We start from the raw sequence: 21,916 nt of genomic DNA on the forward strand, positions 1-21,916 counted from the left end.
TTAAAGCTGTTTTTAATAAATACTAAAGCCGTTTTTAGTAAATATTAAAGCCATTTTAATAATAATTAAAGCCATTTTTAATAAATATTAAAGCCATTTTAATGAATATTAAAGCTGTTTTTAATAAATATTAAAGCTGTTTTTAATAAATACTAAAGTCGTTTTTCATAAATACTAAAGACGTTTTAATTATAATTAAAGCTGTTTTCAATAAATATTAAAGCTGTTTTTAATAAATATTAAAGCCATTTTAATAAATATTAAAGCCGTTTTTAATAAATATTAAAGCCATTTTAATAAATATTAAAGCTGTTTTTAATAAATACTAAGGACGTTTTAATAAATATTAAAGCTGTTTTTAATAAATATTAAAGCCGTTTTTCATAAATACTAAGGACGTTTTAATAATAATTAACGCTGTTTTTAATAAATATTAAAGCCGTTTTTAATAAATATTAAAGCCATTTTAATGAATTTTAAAGCAGTTTTTCATAAATACTAAGGACGTTTTAATAATAATTAACGCTGTTTTTAATAAATATTAAAGTCATTTTAGTAAATATTAAAGCCATTTTAGTAAATATTAAAGCTGGTTTTAATAAAAATTAAAGCTGGTTTTAATGAATATTAAAGCCATTTTAATAAATATTGAAACCGTTTCTCATAAATATTAAAGCCATTTTTAATAAATATTAATGCCGTTTTTAATGAATATTTAAGCCGTTTTAATAAATATTGAAACCGTTTCTCATAAATATTAAAGCCGTTTTTAATGAATATTAAGCCGTTTTAATAAATATTGAAACAATTTTTAATAAATATTAAAGCTGTTTTTTTAGTAAATTTTAAAGCCGTTGTTGGTAAATATTAGACGTTTTTAATAAATATAAAAACCTTTTTAATAAATATGAAAACCGTTTTAATTCATATTAAAGTCAATTTTAAAGGTGAAGTCCGGTCAGAATCAGAATTCAAACTGCAGAAAGTACTTTAAATATAAAATTATTACATACTTTTAATATACACACACACACACATATATATATATACACATATATATACACATATATATATACACATATATATATATATATATATATATATATATATATACACACACATATATATGTATGTATGTATGTATGTACGTGTGTATATATATATATGTACATATATTTATATATATATATATATATACACACACATATATATGTATGTATGTATGTACGTGTGTATATATATATGTACATGTATATTTAAAAAAAAAAACAAACACAAAAGTGATAATGTTATGAAAAAAAGAAGGAACATTTCCAGAATAGTCACAGTTTGCAGAATTATTTCACTCAATTCAATTCAATTTTATTTATATAGCGCCAATTCATGAAACATGTCATCTCAAGGCACTTTACAAAGTCAAAATCAATCAGATTATACAGATTGGTCAAAACTTTCTTATATAAGGGAACCAGTTGGTTGCTTCAAAGTCCCAACAAGCAGCATTCACTTCTGGAGAACCGTAGAGCTACAGGGAGAGTCGTCTGCATTGTACATGGCTTTGCAGAAATCCCTCATACTGAGCAAGCATGAAGCAACAGTGGAGAGGAAAACTCCCCTTTAACAGGGAGGAGAACCTCCAGCAGAACCAGAACCAGGCTCAGTGTGAACGCTCATCTGCCTCCACCCACTGGGGCTTAGAGAAGACAGAGCAGAGACACAGAAAGCTCAGAAGCTCACATTGACCCAGGAGTACTTTCTATGTTAGAGAAGACAGAGCAGAGACACAGAAAGCTCAGAAGCTCACATTGACCCAGGAGTACTTTCTATGTTAGATGGTAATAGAGGATGATCTGTCCCCCCTGATGATGTCACAGCTAACAGAACGCCAGACCAGGTGTACCTTCTATGAAGAGAAAAATGACAGAGAACAAAAAGTTAAAAGCTGAAATAACAACAAACAATGCAGATTGGAGAGCAGTAGGAGAACTCAGCAGAGAGAGAGAAATAGACCCTGATGTCCTCCAGCAGCCTAAGCCTATAGCAGCATAACTATAGAGGTAGCTCAGGGTAACATGAGCCACTCTGACTAGAAGCTTTGTCACAAAGGAAAGTTTTAAGATTAGTCTTAAAAGTAGACGGGGTGTCTGCCTCACGGACCAAAACTGGGAGTTGGTTCCACAGGAGAGGAGCCTGATAGCTAAAGGATCTGCCTCCCATTCTACTTTTAGAGACTCTAGGAACCACCAGCAGACCTGCAGTCTGAGAGCGAAGTGCTCTGTTAGGAACATACGGGGTAATCAGAGCTCTGATATATGATGGAGCTTGATTATTAAGGGCTTTATACGTTAGAAGAAGAATTTTAAATTCTATTCTTGATTTAACAGGAAGCCAATGAAGGGAAGCTAAAACAGGAGAAATATGATCCCTCTGGTTGATTTTCATCAGAACTCTTGCTGCAGCATTTTGGATCAGCTGAAGGCTTTGAACTGCATTTTGTGGACTTCCTGATAGTAAAGAATTACAATAGTCCAGCCTTGAAGTAACAAATGCATGGACTAGTTTTTCAGCATCACTCCTGGACAGAATGTTTCTAATTTTGGCGATATTCCTGAGGTAAAAAAAGGAAACTCTGGAAACCTGTTTAATATGGGATTTAAATGACATGTCTTGGTCAAAAATAACACCAAGATTTTTAACTTTATTACCAGAGGCCAAGTTAATGCCATCCAGATTAAGTGATTGATTAAGAACTTTATTTTTTGGAAGACTCTGGCCCAAAGATTAAAACTTCGGTCTTGTCAGAATTTAAATGCAGGAAATTTAAAGTCATCCAGCTTTTGATGTCATCAAGACATGACTGCAGTCGAAGTAACTGATTGGATTCATCAGGATTTATGGATAAATATAGCTGAGTATCATCAGCATAACAGTGGAAATTAATCCCATGCTGTCTGATAATTTTGCCAATGGGAAGCATATATATATAGTAAATAGAATTGGTCCAAGGACTGAACCCTGTGGTACTCCACAGGTGACCCTAGAGTTTGAGGAAGATTTATTATTAACATGAACAAATTGGAATCTGTCCGACAGATCAGATTTAAACCAGCCTAATGCTTTCCCCTTAATCCCTACAGTATGCTCAAGTCTTTGTAGGAGAATATTGTGATCAACTGTATCAAATGCAGCACTGAGATCTAACAGGACAAGTATAGACACAAGTCCATTATCTGAGGCCATGAGAATATCATTAGTGACCTTCACCAGAGCTGTTTCAGTGCTATGATGAGCTCTAAAGCCTGACTGAAACTCCTCAAGTAGGTCATTACTTTGTAAATGTTCACAAAGTAATCTAACCTGGCCATATTACTCCTGGAGTAATATGGCCAGGTTAGATTATTTAAAATATTTTTATTCTTTAGGAGAATAAATTCAGGAGAATGAAGCTAAAGGTATATACAAAGTATATTCAGAGATTAAAGTCCCTCTGATACTGTTTAAGTGACTGAGTAACTGCAGATTTGCCACATTTAAGATGGCGGACGCTCTGACGCATCGCAGCATAGGCAGAACCCGCCCAATGACGCGTCTACTCTTATATTATGTCTATGAGCGGACCCATCAGACCAGAGAAGATGGCTGATGCCTCCACAGGTAAAGAAGGTGTCCAGCAGCGCCCCCTGCAGGCCAGGAGACCTCAGCCTCCTCAGCAGGTAGATTCTGCTCTGACCCGTCCTGTAAAGCATCAGGGTTATGGGTCCAGTTCAGTTCATGGTTCTGGAGAACACCCAGGTACTGAGGAGAGTCCTCTATCTCCACATCAGTTCTCTGGAGGTTCTCCTGGGTCAGAGAGGTGGTTCTGGACCTGAGGAAGTCCTCCTTAGTTTACCTGCATGCACCCTGAGGTGGTTCTGCTGGTTCTACCTTTGAATGTTGCAGAACGTCTGCCGGGTAGATTAGATTAGATTCAACTTTATTGTCATTCCACAGGTACAGGTAGAATGCAGTTCAGGTCTAAGCAGAAGTGCAATAGCAGTGCAGGATAAACAATGGTTCCATGAGTACAGGACATGATTTATTACTGAATAAATATAGAGATGGATACTATTAGGGATGTTCTCTAACATCATTGGTTGTTATCGACTGTCTAATGTGTCACACCTGTCCTACACAGGTGGAGTCCAAGCCCCGCCCCCCTGCAGCCAGCGGCTACGCCCCCAAGGCCTTCCATGTGGAGGACACGCCCGTCTGCTTCTCCAGGAACTCGTCGCTCAGCTCCCTCAGCATCGACTCCGAGGACGACCTCCTGCAGGAGTGCATCAGCTCCGCCATGCCCAAGAAGAAGAAGAAGTCCTCCTCGCTGCCCGCCGCCGCTCCGGCCCCGCCCCCTAAGGCCGAGGAGGGCATCCTGGCAGAGGAGGAACCTGCGGAGGCCCCCAGGAGCCCCACCTCTCCGGACTCGGAGTCGTTTGACTGGAAAGCCATCCAGGAAGGGGCCAACTCCATCGTCAGCAGCCTGAACGCCGCCGCCGCCGCCTCGTCCCTGTCCCGCCAGCCGTCCTCAGACTCCGACTCCGTCCTGTCCCTCAAGTCCGTGGGCTCGCCCTTCCACCTGCCGGCCGGCCGCAGCAACGCCGACGAGGAGGAAGAGGAGGCCGCCCAGGCCCGGCGAGGGGCCCGCATCCTGAAGCCGGGCGAGCGCAGCACGCTGGAGGCCAAGAGGAAGGAGGAGGAGGAGGACGAGGAGGCGAAGGCGCTGCGCGGAGGGAAGAAGGTGTACAAGAGCCTGATCACCGGGAGGCCCCGGGCCGAGCCGGCGGCGCGGGGGCGGAGCAAACCCCGAGCCGCCGCCGTGGCCAAAGCTCCGGGAGGCAGCGACGGCGCAGACAGAGGAGGCGGGTCCTCTCGAGACTCTACGCCCTGTCGGCCGGCGCCGGCCAATCAGAAAGGAGGAAAGCTGTCCCAGCTGCCGCGCACCGCGTCGCCAGGAAGTGCCTCGTCGACGTCTTCCTCCAGAGTCGCCAAGCAGAGCGCCCCCAAGAGCGCCGCCATCCCCAGGAGCGACTCCGCCTCCAGGCTCAGCAGCTCCGCCTCCACCAAGAAGCCGAAGGCGGAGCCTGAGAAGCCGGCGCTCGTCCGCCAGTCGACCTTCATCAAGGAGGCTCCCAGTCCCACGCTGAAGAGGAAGCTAGAGGAGTCTTCCTCGGCGGCGGCGCCGGCGGCCATGGAGTCACAGTCCAGCCCCGAAACGCCGCTTCCTCCTGCGGCCAGGAGACAGGAAGTCAACCGCTCGCATTCGGAGAGTCCGTCCCGCCCGCAGGAAGTGAGCTCATCGCGCCTCAGCCGCACCGGCACCTGGAAGCGGGAAAACAGCACCGGCGGCGCCGCCGCGGGCGGCGGGAAGCATTCGACGTCTCTACCTCGCGTCGGCACCTGGAAGCGGACGGGAAGCTCCTCCTCGGTGCTGTCGGCGTCTTCGGAGTCCAGCGAGAAAGGCCGCGGCGAGGACGGCGGCCGGTCCAAGGGGACGTGGCGCAAAGCCAAGAACGGCGACTCGTCCGCCGCCAAGGCGGAGGACGTCTGGGTCCGTCTGGAGGACTGTCCCGTCAACAACCCGCGCTCGCCGTCCTCCTGCTCGGCGCGCTCGCCCACCACCTCCAACGCCCCGCCCGTCATCGACAGCCCCGCCCCCTCCAAGATCCCCTCCTCTTCCTCGTCCTCCTCCTCCAACCTCAACCTGCGGCAGAGCTGCGAGAGCTTGGAGGACCCGCCGGCGCCGCCGGACCGCCAGCAGCGCAGTCAGCCGCGGAGCGGCGCTGTGGCGGCGCGCGTCAGTCCCTTCAACTACACGCCCAGCCCCAGGAAGAACAGCGCCGACGTAAGCTCCGCCCCCGCCCCGCCCACCAGCAGCACGTCCACCACGCCCACGCGGCCCTCGCTCATCCCCACCCCCGTCACCAAGAAGCGCGAGCCGAAGGGCGGAGAGGGAGGCGGCGGCGGCGGCGAGCGCGGCTCCTACATCGTCACGTCCGTGTAAACGCGCGCAGAACTCAACAGGAAGTGCGTGTTTGGGAACGGACCTGTACAGGAAGTCAGTGTTTAAGCTCCGCCCCATCCTCTGCTGCTCGATCGGCTCCTCCCACCTGCCTGAGAGGAAGCTTGAAGAACTTTCTATGTTTTTATACCACTAAATGATGTGTAGCGCTTAGCTCCGCCCCCTGCATGGCCCCGCCCCCTCTAACAGTACCATGGTGACCTGAAGGTGATAATGTTGATGATGTTTCTGATAGCTGTAGCGTCTGGAAGACTTCCTGTTTTAGAAACGGTCTGGTTCTGAACACAGCCCGGTTCTGGTGCTGTAGATCGGATCCTGGTCCGGTTCTGAACGTTTGATCCGGTTCCGATCGGATCCGATCTGCTTTGTTAGCCAGATTATGGCCTTTTAACCCGACCTCTGATCGCAACCGAACTCTTTGGACTGATCCATCACTGGTTAGCAGAACCAGCAGCTTTAGTCACAATGAAGCCGGGCTCTGTTCAGAACCTGCTTCTGACACTTCCTGTTCTGTCGCCTTGGAAACGAGTAACACTGTAAAGCGTAAGTTATTGCTGTAAACCTGCAGACGTCTTGATTCTGAAGCACATAATTTAACAGAGTTCTGCTGGAATGCTGATTTTCACTGATTCCTCCTGCAGGAAAAAGACTCAGAGTTAAAACCTTCATGTTTAACTGAAGATGATCAATAAAGTTCAACACAAACTGCTTCCTGCGTCTCTTTCTGGCTCGGTTCTGTCAGACAGAACCAGCTGTTCTGTTTGTCAAGCTGGTCAGGTTATAGAACACTAAATGCTTGTTTTAGTTAATCATAGTTATAAATCATGCATGAAGCGACAGTGGAGAGGAAAACTCCCCTTTAACAGGGAGGAGAACCTCCAGCAGAACCAGAACCAGGCTCAGTGTGAACGCTCATCTGCCTCCACCCACTGGGGCTTAGAGAAGACAGAGCAGAGACACAGAAAGCACAGAAGCTCACATTGACCCAGGAGTACTTTCTATGGTAGAGAAGACAGAGCAGAGACACAGAAAGCTCAGAAGCTCACATTGACCCAGGAGTACTTTCTATGGTAGAGAAGACAGAGCAGAGACACAGAAAGCACAGAAGCTCACATTGACCCAGGAGTACTTTCTATGTTAGAGAAGACAGAGCAGAGACACAGAAAGCTCAGAAGCTCACATTGACCCAGGAGTACTTTCTATGGTAGAGAAGACAGAGCAGAGACACAGAAAGCACAGAAGCTCACATTGACCCAGGAGTACTTTCTATGTTAGAGAAGACAGAGCAGAGACACAGAAAGCACAGCTCACATTGACCCAGGAGTACTTTCTATGGTAGAGAAGACAGAGCAGAGAGACAGAAAGCTCAGAAGCTCACATTGACCCAGGAGTACTTTCTATGGTAGAGAAGACAGAGCAGAGACACAGAAAGCTCAGAAGCTCACATTGACCCAGGAGTACTTTCTATGGTAGAGAAGACAGAGCAGAGACACAGAAAGCACAGAAGCTCACATTGACCCAGGAGTACTTTCTATGTTAGAGAAGACAGAGCAGAGACACAGAAAGCACAGCTCACATTGACCCAGGAGTACTTTCTATGGTAGAGAAGACAGAGCAGAGAGACAGAAAGCTCAGAAGCTCACATTGACCCAGGAGTACCTTCTATGTCAGTGGGTGATGGTGGACTCGTTCCAGGCGGCTTCGTCTGAGAGAGAAACTCATCAGACCGGTTCTGATCCAGTTTTCAGGTCAGGAGGATGAAAGAAGCTCAGACAGTGGCAGGAAAATGGGATTAGGGTTAAAATATTATAGTAATTATGATAACATTTAAAATTAAGATAAAGTCATTCAATAAATAAGTTCAGAGACTTGTCAGATTAAAGGTGCCTTTTAAAAAGCACCTTTAAGTATTAAACAGACTTTTTTTGCATGAAAAATTTAGCTTTTTATTGGTTAATATTCTGAACTTTAACAATGCCTTTTTATTACACTGGAGGTGTAAAATAAAGGCTTTAAAACATCAGTCTAAAATAATAAAATGTTTCTATGAGTTACTGAAATAAACTTTTCAGTGATCTTCATTTCTGAATATGCTTCAGTGCCTCTCCGGGAGGTCTGCTCCTCTGGCCGCCTCCTGCCGCCTCCTGCCGCCTCCTGCCGCCTCCTGCCGCCTCCTGCCGCCTCCTGCTGGCTGAAACAGGAGGAGCCTCCAGAGTTTTCACTGCTGCAGACAAAAAGCAGCAAAATCTGCTTTGATCAAATGAACAACGTGAGAAAATGTAAAAGCAACAAGGCATGAGAAATGACGCAGAAACGGGTCTCAGTCTGACTCGCTGGGTGGAAAGACGCTTATTCCTGATTTTAAAGACTTTATTCGTCATTTTAAAGACTTTATTGTTTTAACGACTTTATTCATGATTTTAAAAACTATTGCTGGTTTTAAAGACTTTATTCATGATTTAAAGTGAATTTCTTTTGTTTATATTAAACCTCATGAGTCTGTAAGATGTGGAAGGTCAGGATCAGATGTACAGTACTTTACTCTGAAAGTCACGACCGGAAGTAGTGTAACGCCTCACTCAGACGTCACTTCCGCGTTATCCTACTGGGATGGACACTCAGAAGGTAAGATCCTAACCCTGACTGACCCAGATGGTTCCGCGGTTCCGACCCGGACTGCGAGCTTAGCTGTTAGCCGCCCTCTGGCAGCGACGTTCCGGACCGAACCGCCGGTCAGCTGACCCGGTCACCACGGCAACCAGCCGGTTCCGATCGCTGAAGACCGTAGATCAGTCAGAGACGCGTGACGTTGTGGGTACAGGTGTTCGTCAGGGTCGGCTCTGCTGTGACGTCATGTTTACCTGTTAAGAGCGTAATAATAAAAAGACAGCGACAGATTCCAGAACACCTGATGCGGTTCTTTTCAGGTTCTGGAATGATTTCAGTTACTGGGTCCAGATAGGCGCTTCAGATGGTTCTGTTGCCCTCCGTCTCAAGATTTGCTGAGGACAACCAGCAGCTATAGAACCTCCTGCAGCAGCTATAGAATCTCATACAGCAGCTATAGAACCTCCTACAGCAGCTATAGAACCCCCTACAGCAACTATAGAACCTTCTACATCAGCTATAGAACCTCCTACAGCAACCATAGAACCTCCTACAGCAGCTATAGAACCTCCTGTGGCTACAGAACCTCCTACAGCAGCTATATAACCTCCTGTAGCTATAGAACCCCCTACAGCAGCTATAGAACCTCATGCAGCAGCTATAAAACCTCCTGTGGCCATAGAACCTCCTACAGCAGCTATAGAACCTTCTACAGCAGCTGTAGAACCTCATACAGCAGCTATAAAACCTCATACAGCAGCTATATAACCTCCTGTGGCTACAGAACCCCCTACAGCAACTACAGAATCTCCTGCAGCAACTACAGAACATCCTGCAGCAGCTAAAGAACCTCCTACAGCAGCTATAGAACCTCCTGCAGCAGCTATAGAACCTCCTACAGCAGCTATAGAACCTCCTGTAGCTATAGAACCTTCTACAGCAGCTATAGAAACTTCTACAGCAGCTATAGAACCTTCTACAGCAGCTATAGAAACTTCTACAGCAGCTATAGAACCTCCTGCAGCAGCTATAGAACCTCCTACAGCAGCTATAGAACCTCCTACAGCAGCTATATAACCTCCTGTAGCTATAGAACCTCCTGCAGCAGCTATAGAACCTCCTACAGCAGCTATAGAACCTCCTGCAGCAGCTATAGAACCTCCTACAGCAGCTATAGAACCTCCTACAGCAGCTATATAACCTCCTGTAGCTATAGAACCTCCTACAGCAGCTATATAACCTCCTGTAGCTATAGAACCTCCTGCAGCAGTTATAGAAACTTCTACAGCAGCTATATAACCTCCTACAGCAGCTATAGAACCTTCTACAGCAGCTATAGAACCTCCTGTAGCTATAGAACCTCCTACAGCAGCTATAGAACCTCCTACAGCAGCTATAGAATCTCCTGCAGCAGCCATAGAACCTCCTACAGCAGCTATAAAACCGCATACAGCAGCTATAGAACCTTCTACAGCAGCTGTAGAACCTCATACAGCAGCTATAAAACCTCATACAGCAGCTATAGAACCTCCTGTGGCTACAGAACCCCCTACAGCAACTACAGAATCTCCTGCAGCAACTACAGAACATCCTGCAGCAGCTAAAGAACCTCCTACAGCAGCTATAGAACCTCCTGCAGCAGCTATAGAACCTCCTGTAGCTATAGAACCTCCTGCAGCAGCTAAAGAACCTCCTACAGCAACTACAGAACCTCCTGCAGCAGCTAAAGAACCTCCTACAGCAGCTATAGAACCTTCTACAGCAGCTATAGAAACTTCTACAGCAGCTATAGAACCTTCTACAGCAGCTATAGAAACTTCTACAGCAGCTATAGAACCTCCTGCAGCAGCTATAGAACCTCCTACAGCAGCTATAGAACCTCCTGCAGCAGCTATAGAACCCCCTACAGCAACTATAGAACCTCCTACAGCAGCTATAGAACCTCCTGCAGCAGCTATAGAACCTCCTACAGCAGCTATAGAACCTCATGCAGCAGCTGTAGAACCCACAGCAGCTGTAGAACCTCCTGTGGCCATAGAACCTCCTACAGCAGCTATAGAACCTTCTACAGCAGCTGTAGAACCTCATACAGCAGCTATAAAACCTCATACAGCAGCTATAGAACGTCCTGTGGCTACAGAACCCCCTACAGCAACTACAGAATCTCCTGCAGCAACTACAGAACATCCTGCAGCAGCTAAAGAACCTCCTACAGCAGCTATAGAACCTCCTGCAGCAGCTATAGAACCTCCTACAGCAGCTATAGAACCTCCTGTAGCTATAGAACCTTCTACAGCAGCTATAGAAACTTCTACAGCAGCTATAGAACCTTCTACAGCAGCTATAGAAACTTCTACAGCAGCTATAGAACCTCCTGCAGCAGCTATAGAACCTCCTACAGCAGCTATAGAACCTCCTACAGCAGCTATATAACCTCCTGTAGCTATAGAACCTCCTGCAGCAGCTATAGAAACTTCTACAGCAGCTATATAACCTCCTACAGCAGCCATAGAACCTCCCACAGCAGCTATAGAACCTTCTACAGCAGCTATAGAACCTCCTGTAGCTATAGAACCTCCTACAGCAGCTATAGAACCTCCTACAGCAGCTATAGAATCTCCTGCAGCAGCCATAGAACCTCCTACAGCAGCTATAAAACCGCATACAGCAGCTATAGAACCTCCTGTGGCTACAGAACCCCCTACAGCAACTACAGAATCTCCTGCAGCAGCTAAAGAACCTCCTACAGCAGCTATAGAACCTCCTGCAGCAGCTATAGAACCTCCTGCAGCAGCTAAAGAACCTCCTACAGCAACTACAGAACCTCCTGCAGCAGCTAAAGAACCTCCTACAGCAGCTATAGAACCTTCTACAGCAGCTATAGAAACTTCTACAGCAGCTATAGAACCTTCTACAGCAGCTATAGAAACTTCTACAGCAGCTATAGAACCTCCTGCAGCAGCTATAGAACCTCCTACAGCAGCTATATAACCTCCTGTAGCTATAGAACCTCCTGCAGCAGCTATAGAAACTTCTACAGCAGCTATATAACCTCCTACAGCAGCTATAGAACCTTCTACAGCAGCTATAGAACCTTCTACAGCAGCTATAGAAACTTCTACAGCAGCTATAGAACCTTCTACAGCAGCTATAGAAACTTCTACATCAGCTATAGAACCTCCTGCAGCAGCTATATAACCTCCTGTAGCTATAGAACCTCCTGCAGCAGCTATAGAACCTCCTGCAGCAGCTATAGAACCTCCTGCAGCAGCCATAGAACCTCCTGCAGCAGCTATATAACCTCCTGTAGCTATAGAACCTCCTGTAGCTATAGAACCTTCTACTTTTTGACGGCTGGTGCGAGGCTGGCATGAAGTGTTTGGCTTTAGAACGGTTCTGGTTTCACTCATTCGTAGATCTGGGCGGGGCGTTCTGCTGCTTTGTGGCTCACTGTGTCCGGTGGAACATGCCGGTTCTGGATCAGTGGGGGGGGGGTCATCAACATCTGGAGAACAAAGTCATGGAAGTGACCCAGAACCGTGTTTTCCCAACAGGAAGCTCTGCGCCGCATCATCAACACGTTAGCCAATAAGAATGAAGAGCTCCAGCACTTCCTGGACTCCATTGACGGCACTCGGACCGGCCTGCAGGTCAGCAGCTCATTGGTTGGGGGGGGGGGGGGGGTTAAATAAAGGTTCATGTTGTGATTGGAGCCACTGATGCATTATCCAATCAGGAGGAGTCCTGCAGGGTGATGTCAGAGCTGGAGGCGGAGCTGGAAGGGCTAAGCTCCGCCTTGGAGGAGAGAGGAGCTCAGCTGCGGGACATCATCAAAGAGGAGAAGCAGAGGAAAGAGGCGGAGCTTCAGGTGGCGTGACGTGTGATGTCACGGTTGGAGGTCACTGTTGCTGACGTGATGCAAACTGTTTCTTCTCTTCCTTCCAGCGGCAGCTCTCTGAGGGAAACTTTGCTCTGCTCTCCTGCAAGGAGCTGCTGGACTTCGCAAACCAGACGCTGACCATCACCAACGAAGAAGAGTTTCTGACGGTAACAGAAACCAGATTTCCTGAGAAATGTTGCCGTCAGCTACAGGGAGACGATAGTGTGAGCTAGCTAGCTGCTGAAGGGCCCCACAGGGCCCTGCAGGGGCCCCACACAGCTCAGCCCCGGGAACCAGACCAGTAAATCTGGATAAATTCACTCATAAACACCAACAGGTTCAAAGTTCCTCTGTTTAGTGCAACTAAACTCCAGAAGTTCTGCAAATTTAAAGCAGAGACTTTCCACGCTGAAATCCTTCAGTTGTGTTTGATATAAAGTGGAACTGCAACAGTTTGGTCAGAGTTCCGGTTCTGAGCTTCGTCCCTTTAAATCTGCGTTCTGCGGCGCCGCCATCTTGGATGGGTCTCTCCTACTCCAGGCTGGCATCAATGCTGACGGAGCAACTCTGCCGTATTTTCTGCAGCATTATGTTCAGGTTGAGGTGTTTTTATTCAGTGAGCACACAGCAGAAACTCAGTTTGGAGTTAAGAATTTAACTTTATTGATCTCAGAATGGAGAAATTCACTTCTGCATCTTAACCCATCCCCTTGGGGAGCAGTGGGCTGCCACTGTGCGGCGCCTGGGGAGCAATCAGGGGTTAAGGGTCTTGCTCAGGGACCCAGAATGGCAGCTTGTGGGAGTTGAACTCAGAACCTCTGGGCCACCACTCCCCATCAAATAAGCATGAAACAGGAAACATTGTTTCATGCTTATTTGTCTCTGTACTTGACAGACCGCGGCTGTGTGGCATCAGAAAGGACCTGCTGCATGCTGCCAGCAGTCAGTTGTTGCTGCTGTGAACAGAACCTGGACCTTCTGTGCACAGCAGCAGCAATGTGTGATTCTGCGTGTGGAGCGTCTGCGTGTGGAGCGTCTGCATGTGGAGCGTCTGCGTGTGGAGCGTCTGCACGGCCAGCAGGAACCACAGCGCCGCTTTGAGCAGGAAGAGCAGGCAACATGGAGACTAACTGTGCTTTTTGTTTTCCAGGCAGCCAAACAGATCAAAGAACGGTACGTTGCACATCGTCACCCTTCCTGCTTGCTCCCATCTTTGTTGTTGCTCAGTTTTTTTTTTTATGTCTTTGTTCTTCTCTCTGTTTGCTTTGATCGTTTTAATCTGTGACACTCGTGGTTTCTTGCAGAAACATTAACAACTAACAAGCTTTAGGTATTTTCTGTAATTAAAGGCCCTTTTTAATTTGCATGAAATCCTGCGCCTTTAACTTGTTAACCACGCCCCCTACTAACACGTGACCCCGCCCCTTCTGTTGGCTCCACCCCTGCCGTTGCCAGGGTAACAATGGCTCCAGCGTTCCGCCTGACGACTCGGCCGATGGCGTCAGAAAACATGTCGCAGTTTACTGTCGACTTTAGTGCGGAGAAGGCGGGGCTTCAGCGCCTTAACTTCCTGCCAGGTTAGAAGCCACGCCCCCTCTGGGTGTTTACATTGTCGTTTGTTTTTGTCCTGTTTAGGAACCCAGAAAACAAAGAGTTTAGATTTTAGTTCCTCTAGTTTTATCTGCATGTTGTTGCCATGAAGGCCGCTGAGCTCAGGTGGTTTAAATGGTGGCGTTTGACACCTGTAAAGGTGTAAACCTGCTGGTTTTCAGTTCCCAGAGCGCCAGAGATCGATGCGTCCGGCTGCGTCGTCCGTGACAACAGCATCACCGTTGCCTGGCGACAGCTCAGCGACACTGATGGAGATGGACCAGTGGAGCGCTACGAGCTGGAGTACCGTAAAACAAACCTCAACACCTCTCTCAGAGCTACGGGAGATGCATGCTGGGAAAAGATTTGTGACATCACAGACACACAGGTGACCATCTCAGGTGAGACAGACAGGTCCTTACCTGTGTGATGAACTCAGATCTGCCGCCTAGCAACACTCTCTATGTTTTCAGGTCTGAAGTTTGATTCGCCGTTTGTTGTCGTTCGAGTCCGAGCCAGAAACAAAGCCGCCGCCGGGGATTTCTCCGACGCTGTGGCTGTGGAGACCAGAGGTGAGGACGAAGATGGGTGAAATGAGAGGAGGGCTCACTCTGAACCACGCGCATCACACCTTCTTCTTTTGTGTCTTTTGACAGCGTTTAACTTTGGGTTTGACACAGCAACGGCTCACGCCGAGCTTAAGGTTCAGGGGGACACGGTCACATGGGAGCCCCAGGGGGTCAAAGGTCACGACGCGCGGCTCAGGGGCAAGGAAAACAAAAACAGGTGAGCAACAAACACAGGTGAGGAACAAAAACACCTACATGACTACTCTCACAGCGCCACATCAGGACCCCCTCAGGTGAGTTGGTGACATCGTTAGAGCTGCTGACAGGTGAGCAGATCTACACAAACTGATCCCTAACGAGACGCTGACGATCCTCAACGTCAGCATCAGAGAGTAAACCCCGCCCACTCCTGGAGCTTTGCAAGCATCGTCCTCCATCGTCCACCCAGACTCTGTTCTCTCCATCAAGGACACGGCGACTGGGTAAAGGAAATCCTGAAGATAACCTAGTTTGAGGCTCCTGCTCCTCCAGAACCAAACTCCCTGTAATGATCCTGGTTGTCTTTACTGAGTCTACATAGAGCTCCACCCACAGCTCCACCCACAGCTCCACCCACAGCTCCACCCACAGCTCCACCCACAGCCAGGATTTGGCCTCTGAAAGAGCTCCAGCCCCCTGAACAGACCTTGCTGCCGGTTCTGGTTCTGCCCCCTGAGCTTAACCATGGTCGTCAAAATGGACGCATTCTTTGGACTATAAGGCGCACTAAAATCCTTAAATCTTCTCATAAATTGATCTTATCTATGATCACCGTTGTGCTTACTGGCTGATTTTTGTGGTACAAAGCGCTCAACAATCTGTTAAAATGTTAAAAAGTACGACTTTGGTTAGCAACGAAGCCGCTCCGCTACGTTTATTCTGCCGTTATGTTAGAAACAAGGCGGTGGAGTCTAGAGACGGATAGAGAGCTGCAAAAAGGAAATTAAAAGTAAAATTTTTCTAGAAATTAGTTTCTTTTTTCTTGATTTGAGGAGCTAATTTGCTAATGGAATGAGTATTTTTACTCCTAAAATAAGACAATTAGACATCCTGCACTTGGAATAAGAGGATGGAGATGAGTTATTCTTGTTTTAAGTGCAAAGATATTATTCCGTTGGCAAATAGTCTTATTTTCCAGCTCAAATAAGGGGAAAATACACTAATTTACCTACTTTTAGTTCCCTTTTTGCAGTGCAGAGTGATGTTACACTCTTTAGAAGAATATTTAATGCTCCTCATAATCCAGTGGTCTGAAAAATCTGGGATAGAAGTCCAAGGCTAAACCGTCTATGATTCCGGTCATAGCCAGTCCCTGCTGACGATGCTGGGACCGCAGACAGTCAGAAGCCTTCTTCTGCGTCTCTAAGCCCCAAAGAGGGCGACCCGGGGACCCAGAGGAGCTTTGACTCCCACTGAGCTGAAAGGAGCTGGGTTCCATGGCCTGAGCTGTGTGGAGGGGAGTCCCGCTGAGTTCGGTGGTTATCGGTTGACATTGTGATCCAGCTCCAGAGGTTCTGGGCCGTCTGCACGCCCAGAACTTACCGTAACCCTCCCAGCTCACACTGTTCCTGACCTCCGTGTCTCTCTGCAAGTGGAGCGGCTTCTTCTCACTTTCTCAGCCAATCCGTGACCTTGGGTTGGTTGTTACTTCCAGATCCCCAAATTACTCCTGGTAATTGCAGGGCCCAAAGTCCTGGAGACACAGATCCAGAGTCAGTGGTACCTCAGGTCCGCCGGCAGCTGAAGGCTTAGGTTCTCTCAGACTTTCTGGAAATTCACATTTGATGGATTAATGTTAAAAGTTCTTGTTTTACTCTGAATGAGCTCAGACTCATTGGGGCTGCAGCTGCTCAGGTGTGACATCATCACCTGTGGCTGGTCATAATGTTTGGCTGACTCTAACCTTTTTGTCCCTCTTCAGTCTCCGTACTGCCTCCTCTTCAGTCCTTCCAGGTAGAAAATGATCACCTAGCCACTACCAATCACACGCTCCATCCACATCTCCTTCATGCAGCCAATCACATCACTGCTGACATCACCGCCGTGGCATTCAGACGGGTTCATAGAGAAAGTTCACTGAGGTTAAAGGTCATGAAGGCAGCTGTGGTCATTGTAAACCATGTTGATTTCTCATCAGACGTCTTTTCCTGTTTTTATGTGAATCGATGAAATGCTGTCTTTGTTCTCGTCATCTTCCTGCCGCATCATCGCTTTGGCTCGACCCCATTGGCTGTTCCACTCCATTGTTTACTTCCAGTCATCAGACTGTTTGTAAACATCTGCTTCATTTTGTTTTGGTTAGCAGCAGGAGTGCCACTCCGTCACCCAATAAGACGGCAGGAAGTCGGGCTGGACGCGAACGATTCGCCGGAGAGTCGTACACAGTGCTGGGTACTACAAACAGTACTTTTAAACTAGTTGTAACTAGATAGACTTTTATTTTGGTTTTTAAAGCAAGAAAACTATTTCCCTGTTGATCTGTGTCTAACAGAATAAACTTTTTTTGTGTGAACCTCCATTATTTCTGTCTCCTAGGTGACCAGGAGATTAATGGAGGCTGTCACTACTGGGAGCTCCGCCTCCTGGCTGATTGGAAGTCAGTCAATGTGGGTGTGGCCTACCGGGGCAGCTTAGGACGGTTTGACCAATTAGGGAAGAGCACCAGTTCCTGGTGCGTCTACGCCAGCCAATGGTTGCAGAGCTCACTTGCAGCCAAACACAACAATCGAGCGAAGGCGCTGGATTGGCCGCTGCCGCAGCGAATTGGCGTCTACTGTGACTACGACAACGGTTTGACGAATCTGCTTTTGTTTAACTTTTACACTGAATTTACACTGATAGGTCCTGAAGGTCTCCATGGTGACTGATAACTGATCACATGACCTGATCCACCTTCAGACATGTATATCTAACTGCAAAACCTGCCCCTTTCCTACAAAACCCGCCCCCTGACTTTAGGGTTGGGGTTAGGGAAAGGCATATCTAGCGCAGGGCGTGCAGCTGAACCCTTCAGCCATCAGAAGTAAATCAGCTGATGCAGGATCTGTGATCAGGATCAAAGCTGATAACCCCCCCCCCCCCCCCCTCTGCCCCTCTGCCGTTTCAGGTGAGCTAATGTTTGTCGACGTCGATCAGCTTCGTCTTCTTCATCTGTTCAAGGCCAAGTTCAGCCAGCCGCTCGTTCCTGCCTTCACTGTGCGTACTACACTACTACAGCAGTACTACAGCAGTACTACACTACTACAGCAGTACTACAGCAGTACTACACTACTACAGCAGTACTACAGCAGTACTACACTACTACAGCAGTACTACAGCAGTACTATAGCAGTACTACACTACTACTACAGCAGTACTACAGCAGTACTATAGCAGTACTGCACTACTACAGCAGCATTACTACACTACTACAGCAGTACTACACTACTACTACAGCAGTACTACAGCAGTACTATAGCAGTACTACACTACTACTACAGCATTACTACACTACTACAGCAGCACTACACTACTACTACAGCAGTACTACACTACTACAGCAGTACTACACTACTACAGCAGCATTACTACACTACTACAGCAGTACTACACTACTACAGCAGCATTACTACACTACTACAGCAGTACTACACTACTACTACAGCAGTACTACAGCAGTACTATAGCAGTACTACACTACTACTACAGCATTACTACACTACTACAGCAGCACTACACTACTACTACAGCAGTACTACACTACTACAGCAGTACTACACTACTACAGCAGTACTACAGCAGTACTATAGCAGTACTACACTACTACAGCAGTACTACACTACTACTACAGCAGTACTACACTACTACAGCAGCACTACACTACTACTACAGCAGCACTACACTACTACTACAGCAGTACTACACTACTACAGCAGTACTACACTACTACTACAGCAGTACTACACTACTACAGCAGTACTACAGCAGTACTATAGCAGTACTACACTACTACAGCAGTACTACACTACTACTACAGCATTACTACACTACTACAGCAGCACTACACTACTACTACAGCAGTACTACACTACTACTACAGCAGCACTACACTACTACTACAGCAGTACTACACTACTACAGCAGCACTACACTACTACTACAGCAGTACTACACTACTACAGCAGTACTACACTACTACTACAGCAGTACTACACTACTACAGCAGTCCTAAACTACTACAGCAGTACTTACACTACTACAGCAGTACTACAGCAGTACTATAGCAGTACTACACTACTACTACAGCAGTACTACACTACTACTACAGCAGTACTACACTACTACTACAGCAGTACTTACACTACTACAGCAGTACTACAGCAGTACTATAGCAGTACTAAACTACTACTACAGCAGTACTACACTACTACAGCAGTACTACACTACTACTACAGCAGCACTACACTACTACAGCAGCACTACACTACTACTACAGCAGCACTACACTACTACTACAGCAGTACTACACTACTACAGCACTACTACAGCAGTACTACAGCAGTACTACACTACTACAGCAGCACTACACTACTACTACAGCAGTACTACAGCAGTACTACACTACTACAGCAGCACTACACTACTACTACAACAGTACTACACTACTACTACAGCAGTACTACACTACTACTACTACAGCAGCACTACACTACTACAGCAGCACTACACTGTGTTACATTAATGCCACGCTGCGGTACTGACAGCAGTAAAGTTTGTAGTAGTACTAACTGTAGTACTAACTGTAGTACTAACTGTAGTACTAAGTAGTACTAATTGTAGTACTAACTGTAGTAATCTGTGTTTCAGGTGTGGTGCGGGGGAATCTCCGTGGCAACAGGCCTGCAGGTGCCGAGCTTCATGGGAAATTTTGTGTCGACCAATCGCAGCCCGTCAGCTGATCAATGAGCAGCTTAACTCTGAGCAATATTTCATATTTATAAATTTTATATGAATTCTAGAATATATTTACAGAAACTTCTTAGAGATGAATTTACCCTCACCTTTTCTGCGTTTGCTGAGTTTAGGTCCGGTCCAGAGTTCTGCAACCTTTACCAGACCGGAGACATTTTCCCTCAGTCTTAGCGGACCTTCAGAAAAAGACCATTTTAAGGAAGAAGTACTAACGGCAATTTATTTCATTTTTAAAGAACTTCTGTTTTTAGGTTTCTAAATAAAGAAAACCATAAAATGTTTGCAGAAAGAGGTCCGTCCATGTTCTGACGGTCCATGTTCTGACGGTCCATGTTCTGACGGTCCATGTTCTGACGGTCCATGTTCTGACGGTCCATGTTCTGACGGCCCATGTTCTGACGGCCGGTCCATGTTCTGACGGTCCGTCCACGTTCTGACGGCCCATGTTCTGACGGTCCATGTTCTGACGGTCCGTCCATGTTCTGACGGTCCATGTTCTGACGGCCGGTCCATGTTCTGACGGTCCGTCCACGTTCTGACGGCCCATGTTCTGACGGTCCATGTTCTGACGGTCCACGTTCTGACGGTCCATGTTCTGACGGCCCATGTTCTGACGGTCCACGTTCTGACGGCCCATGTTCTGACGGCCGGTCCATGTTCTGACGGTCCATGTTCTGACGGTCCGTCCATGTTCTGACGGTCCATGTTCTGACGGCCGGTCCATGTTCTGACGGTCCATGTTCTGACGGTCCGTCCATGTTCTGACGGTCCATGTTCTGACGGTCCGTCCATGTTCTGACGGTCCATGTTCTGACGGTCCATGTTCTGACGGTCCGTCCATGTTCTGACGGTCCGTCCATGTTCTGACGGTCCATGTTCTGACGGTCCATGTTCTGACAGTTGGTCCATGTTCTGACGGTCCATGTTCTGACGGTCCATGTTCTGACGGTCCATGTTCTGACGGATGTTGATATTTGTGGAAAATGACGTAAAGAATTGCTGCTTCCAGCCTGACAGCAGGAAACTGCCTCTAAGGAGAGATTGCTGCAACTCAGCCTCGTTCTATTGTGGAAATTCAATAATTTCATGAAAAAAACGACATTTGTCATTTTATCTATTTTTAAACACTTTGGTTGGTTCTTACGCCAAAGTTAGAAAAAGCCATTGCGGCAGGTCCAAAGACCCACGGGTGGCTCTGGAAATGCAGGTTGCAGAACCCTGATCTAAATGATCTTGTATCCTCTGACCTTTCACATTAAAAGCATTAGATGTGTTTTATTTTCTCTACTTGTATGTTTAACATTGATGATTTTATTGATTTCTAGTTTAAATGTAATGTAATCTCTAATTGGGACTGAAGTCCTGCTGATTTCATGAAGTGAGCAGAATTGTGTTGTAACTAAAGGTGTAAATGTGAAGTTTGAGTTGAACTGATGAAGTCACTTCCTGCTGAGAATAAACTTCCTGTTGAAGCTCAACAGCTGCTGTTGTGTTTCTGAAGAGAGCTCAAACTGGTTCTGATTGGTCCGACTGACCCACATGAAGCAATCACCTCCTCTGCTCTGAAAAGCATCATGCATGAATATTTTCTGTTATTAATGAGCAGCAGATTGACCTGGTTCAGCCCAGCCCACAATTATTCATACCCCTAAATAGTTCTTGACTGGAAGTATATGAATGTTCTGGATCGGCCCGGTCAGAGTCTGGATCTGAAGCTGATAGAGGATCAGTGGAGGGAGCTGAAGATTAGGGTGATGGTGAGGAGGTCCTCCAGCCTCACAGAGCTGGAGCTCGTCTCCAAACATCAAACATCTAAAGCCCAGAGGAGCTGGCAGAGGAAGGATCTGATTGGCTGATCCGCTTTCATTCAGGAGAAATATCAGATTCATCTGGACACTTTTAATAGAAGGTAAAAACAAAAGGAAGTTCCTGTTTTAGAAACTGCTACTCCTGCGTTGTGGGAATATCTTTTTAACTTCATTTCTGGGGGGTTGAGCAGTGATCAGTGACACCTTCAGGTCTGACCTCATTAATGATGGACTTTATTAAACGTGACCAGATCCGGCGTTAACGCCTGATTCAGGAGATAATCTGCACCGGCTGTGATGCTCTTCATCAGACTAGAACTGGACTGGCCCTGTGAATCCCTCGGCTTCATCTCTTCACATTTTAACAAGATTTCCTTTCTAAAAGTTTCCACCATTTATTGTTTTTCCCCCCACAAAA

General features: G+C 46.6%; 2 protein-coding genes across 4 annotated transcripts in view; both read left to right on the forward strand.

Moving 5' to 3' along the window:
- apc (APC regulator of WNT signaling pathway) overlaps nucleotides 1–6,764 on the forward strand; it is a 45,232-nt gene extending 38,468 nt beyond the window's left edge. For both annotated transcript variants that reach the window (XM_036139848.1, XM_036139847.1), the window contains exon 18: nucleotides 4,175–6,764. In XM_036139848.1, the coding sequence (XP_035995741.1) occupies nucleotides 4,175–6,037 (1,863 nt within the window). In that variant the 3' untranslated portion in view covers nucleotides 6,038–6,764. The remainder of the gene's footprint in view (nucleotides 1–4,174) is intronic.
- A 1,844-nt stretch (nucleotides 6,765–8,608) lies between these two features.
- On the forward strand, nucleotides 8,609–21,168 carry fsd1l (fibronectin type III and SPRY domain containing 1-like). 2 transcript variants are annotated; one of them, XM_036139849.1, is made up of 13 exons: nucleotides 8,609–8,680; nucleotides 12,217–12,312; nucleotides 12,399–12,530; nucleotides 12,608–12,709; nucleotides 13,693–13,715; nucleotides 13,998–14,119; nucleotides 14,315–14,533; nucleotides 14,606–14,704; nucleotides 14,789–14,918; nucleotides 17,043–17,131; nucleotides 17,276–17,530; nucleotides 17,847–17,935; nucleotides 19,586–21,168. In XM_036139849.1, exons 1-13 carry the CDS (start codon nucleotides 8,666–8,668, stop codon nucleotides 19,682–19,684), a joined length of 1,470 nt encoding a protein of 489 aa, XP_035995742.1. In that variant the 5' UTR covers nucleotides 8,609–8,665; the 3' UTR covers nucleotides 19,685–21,168. The 2 variants fall into 2 exon arrangements, with proteins under 2 accessions (XP_035995742.1, XP_035995743.1); XM_036139850.1 differs by having other exon boundaries at nucleotides 17,046–17,131.
- Nucleotides 21,169–21,916: the final 748 nt, after the last annotated feature.

Source organism: Fundulus heteroclitus, chromosome 8 (assembly GCF_011125445.2).
Source record: "Fundulus heteroclitus isolate FHET01 chromosome 8, MU-UCD_Fhet_4.1, whole genome shotgun sequence".
Lineage (NCBI taxonomy): Eukaryota > Metazoa > Chordata > Actinopteri > Cyprinodontiformes > Fundulidae > Fundulus > Fundulus heteroclitus.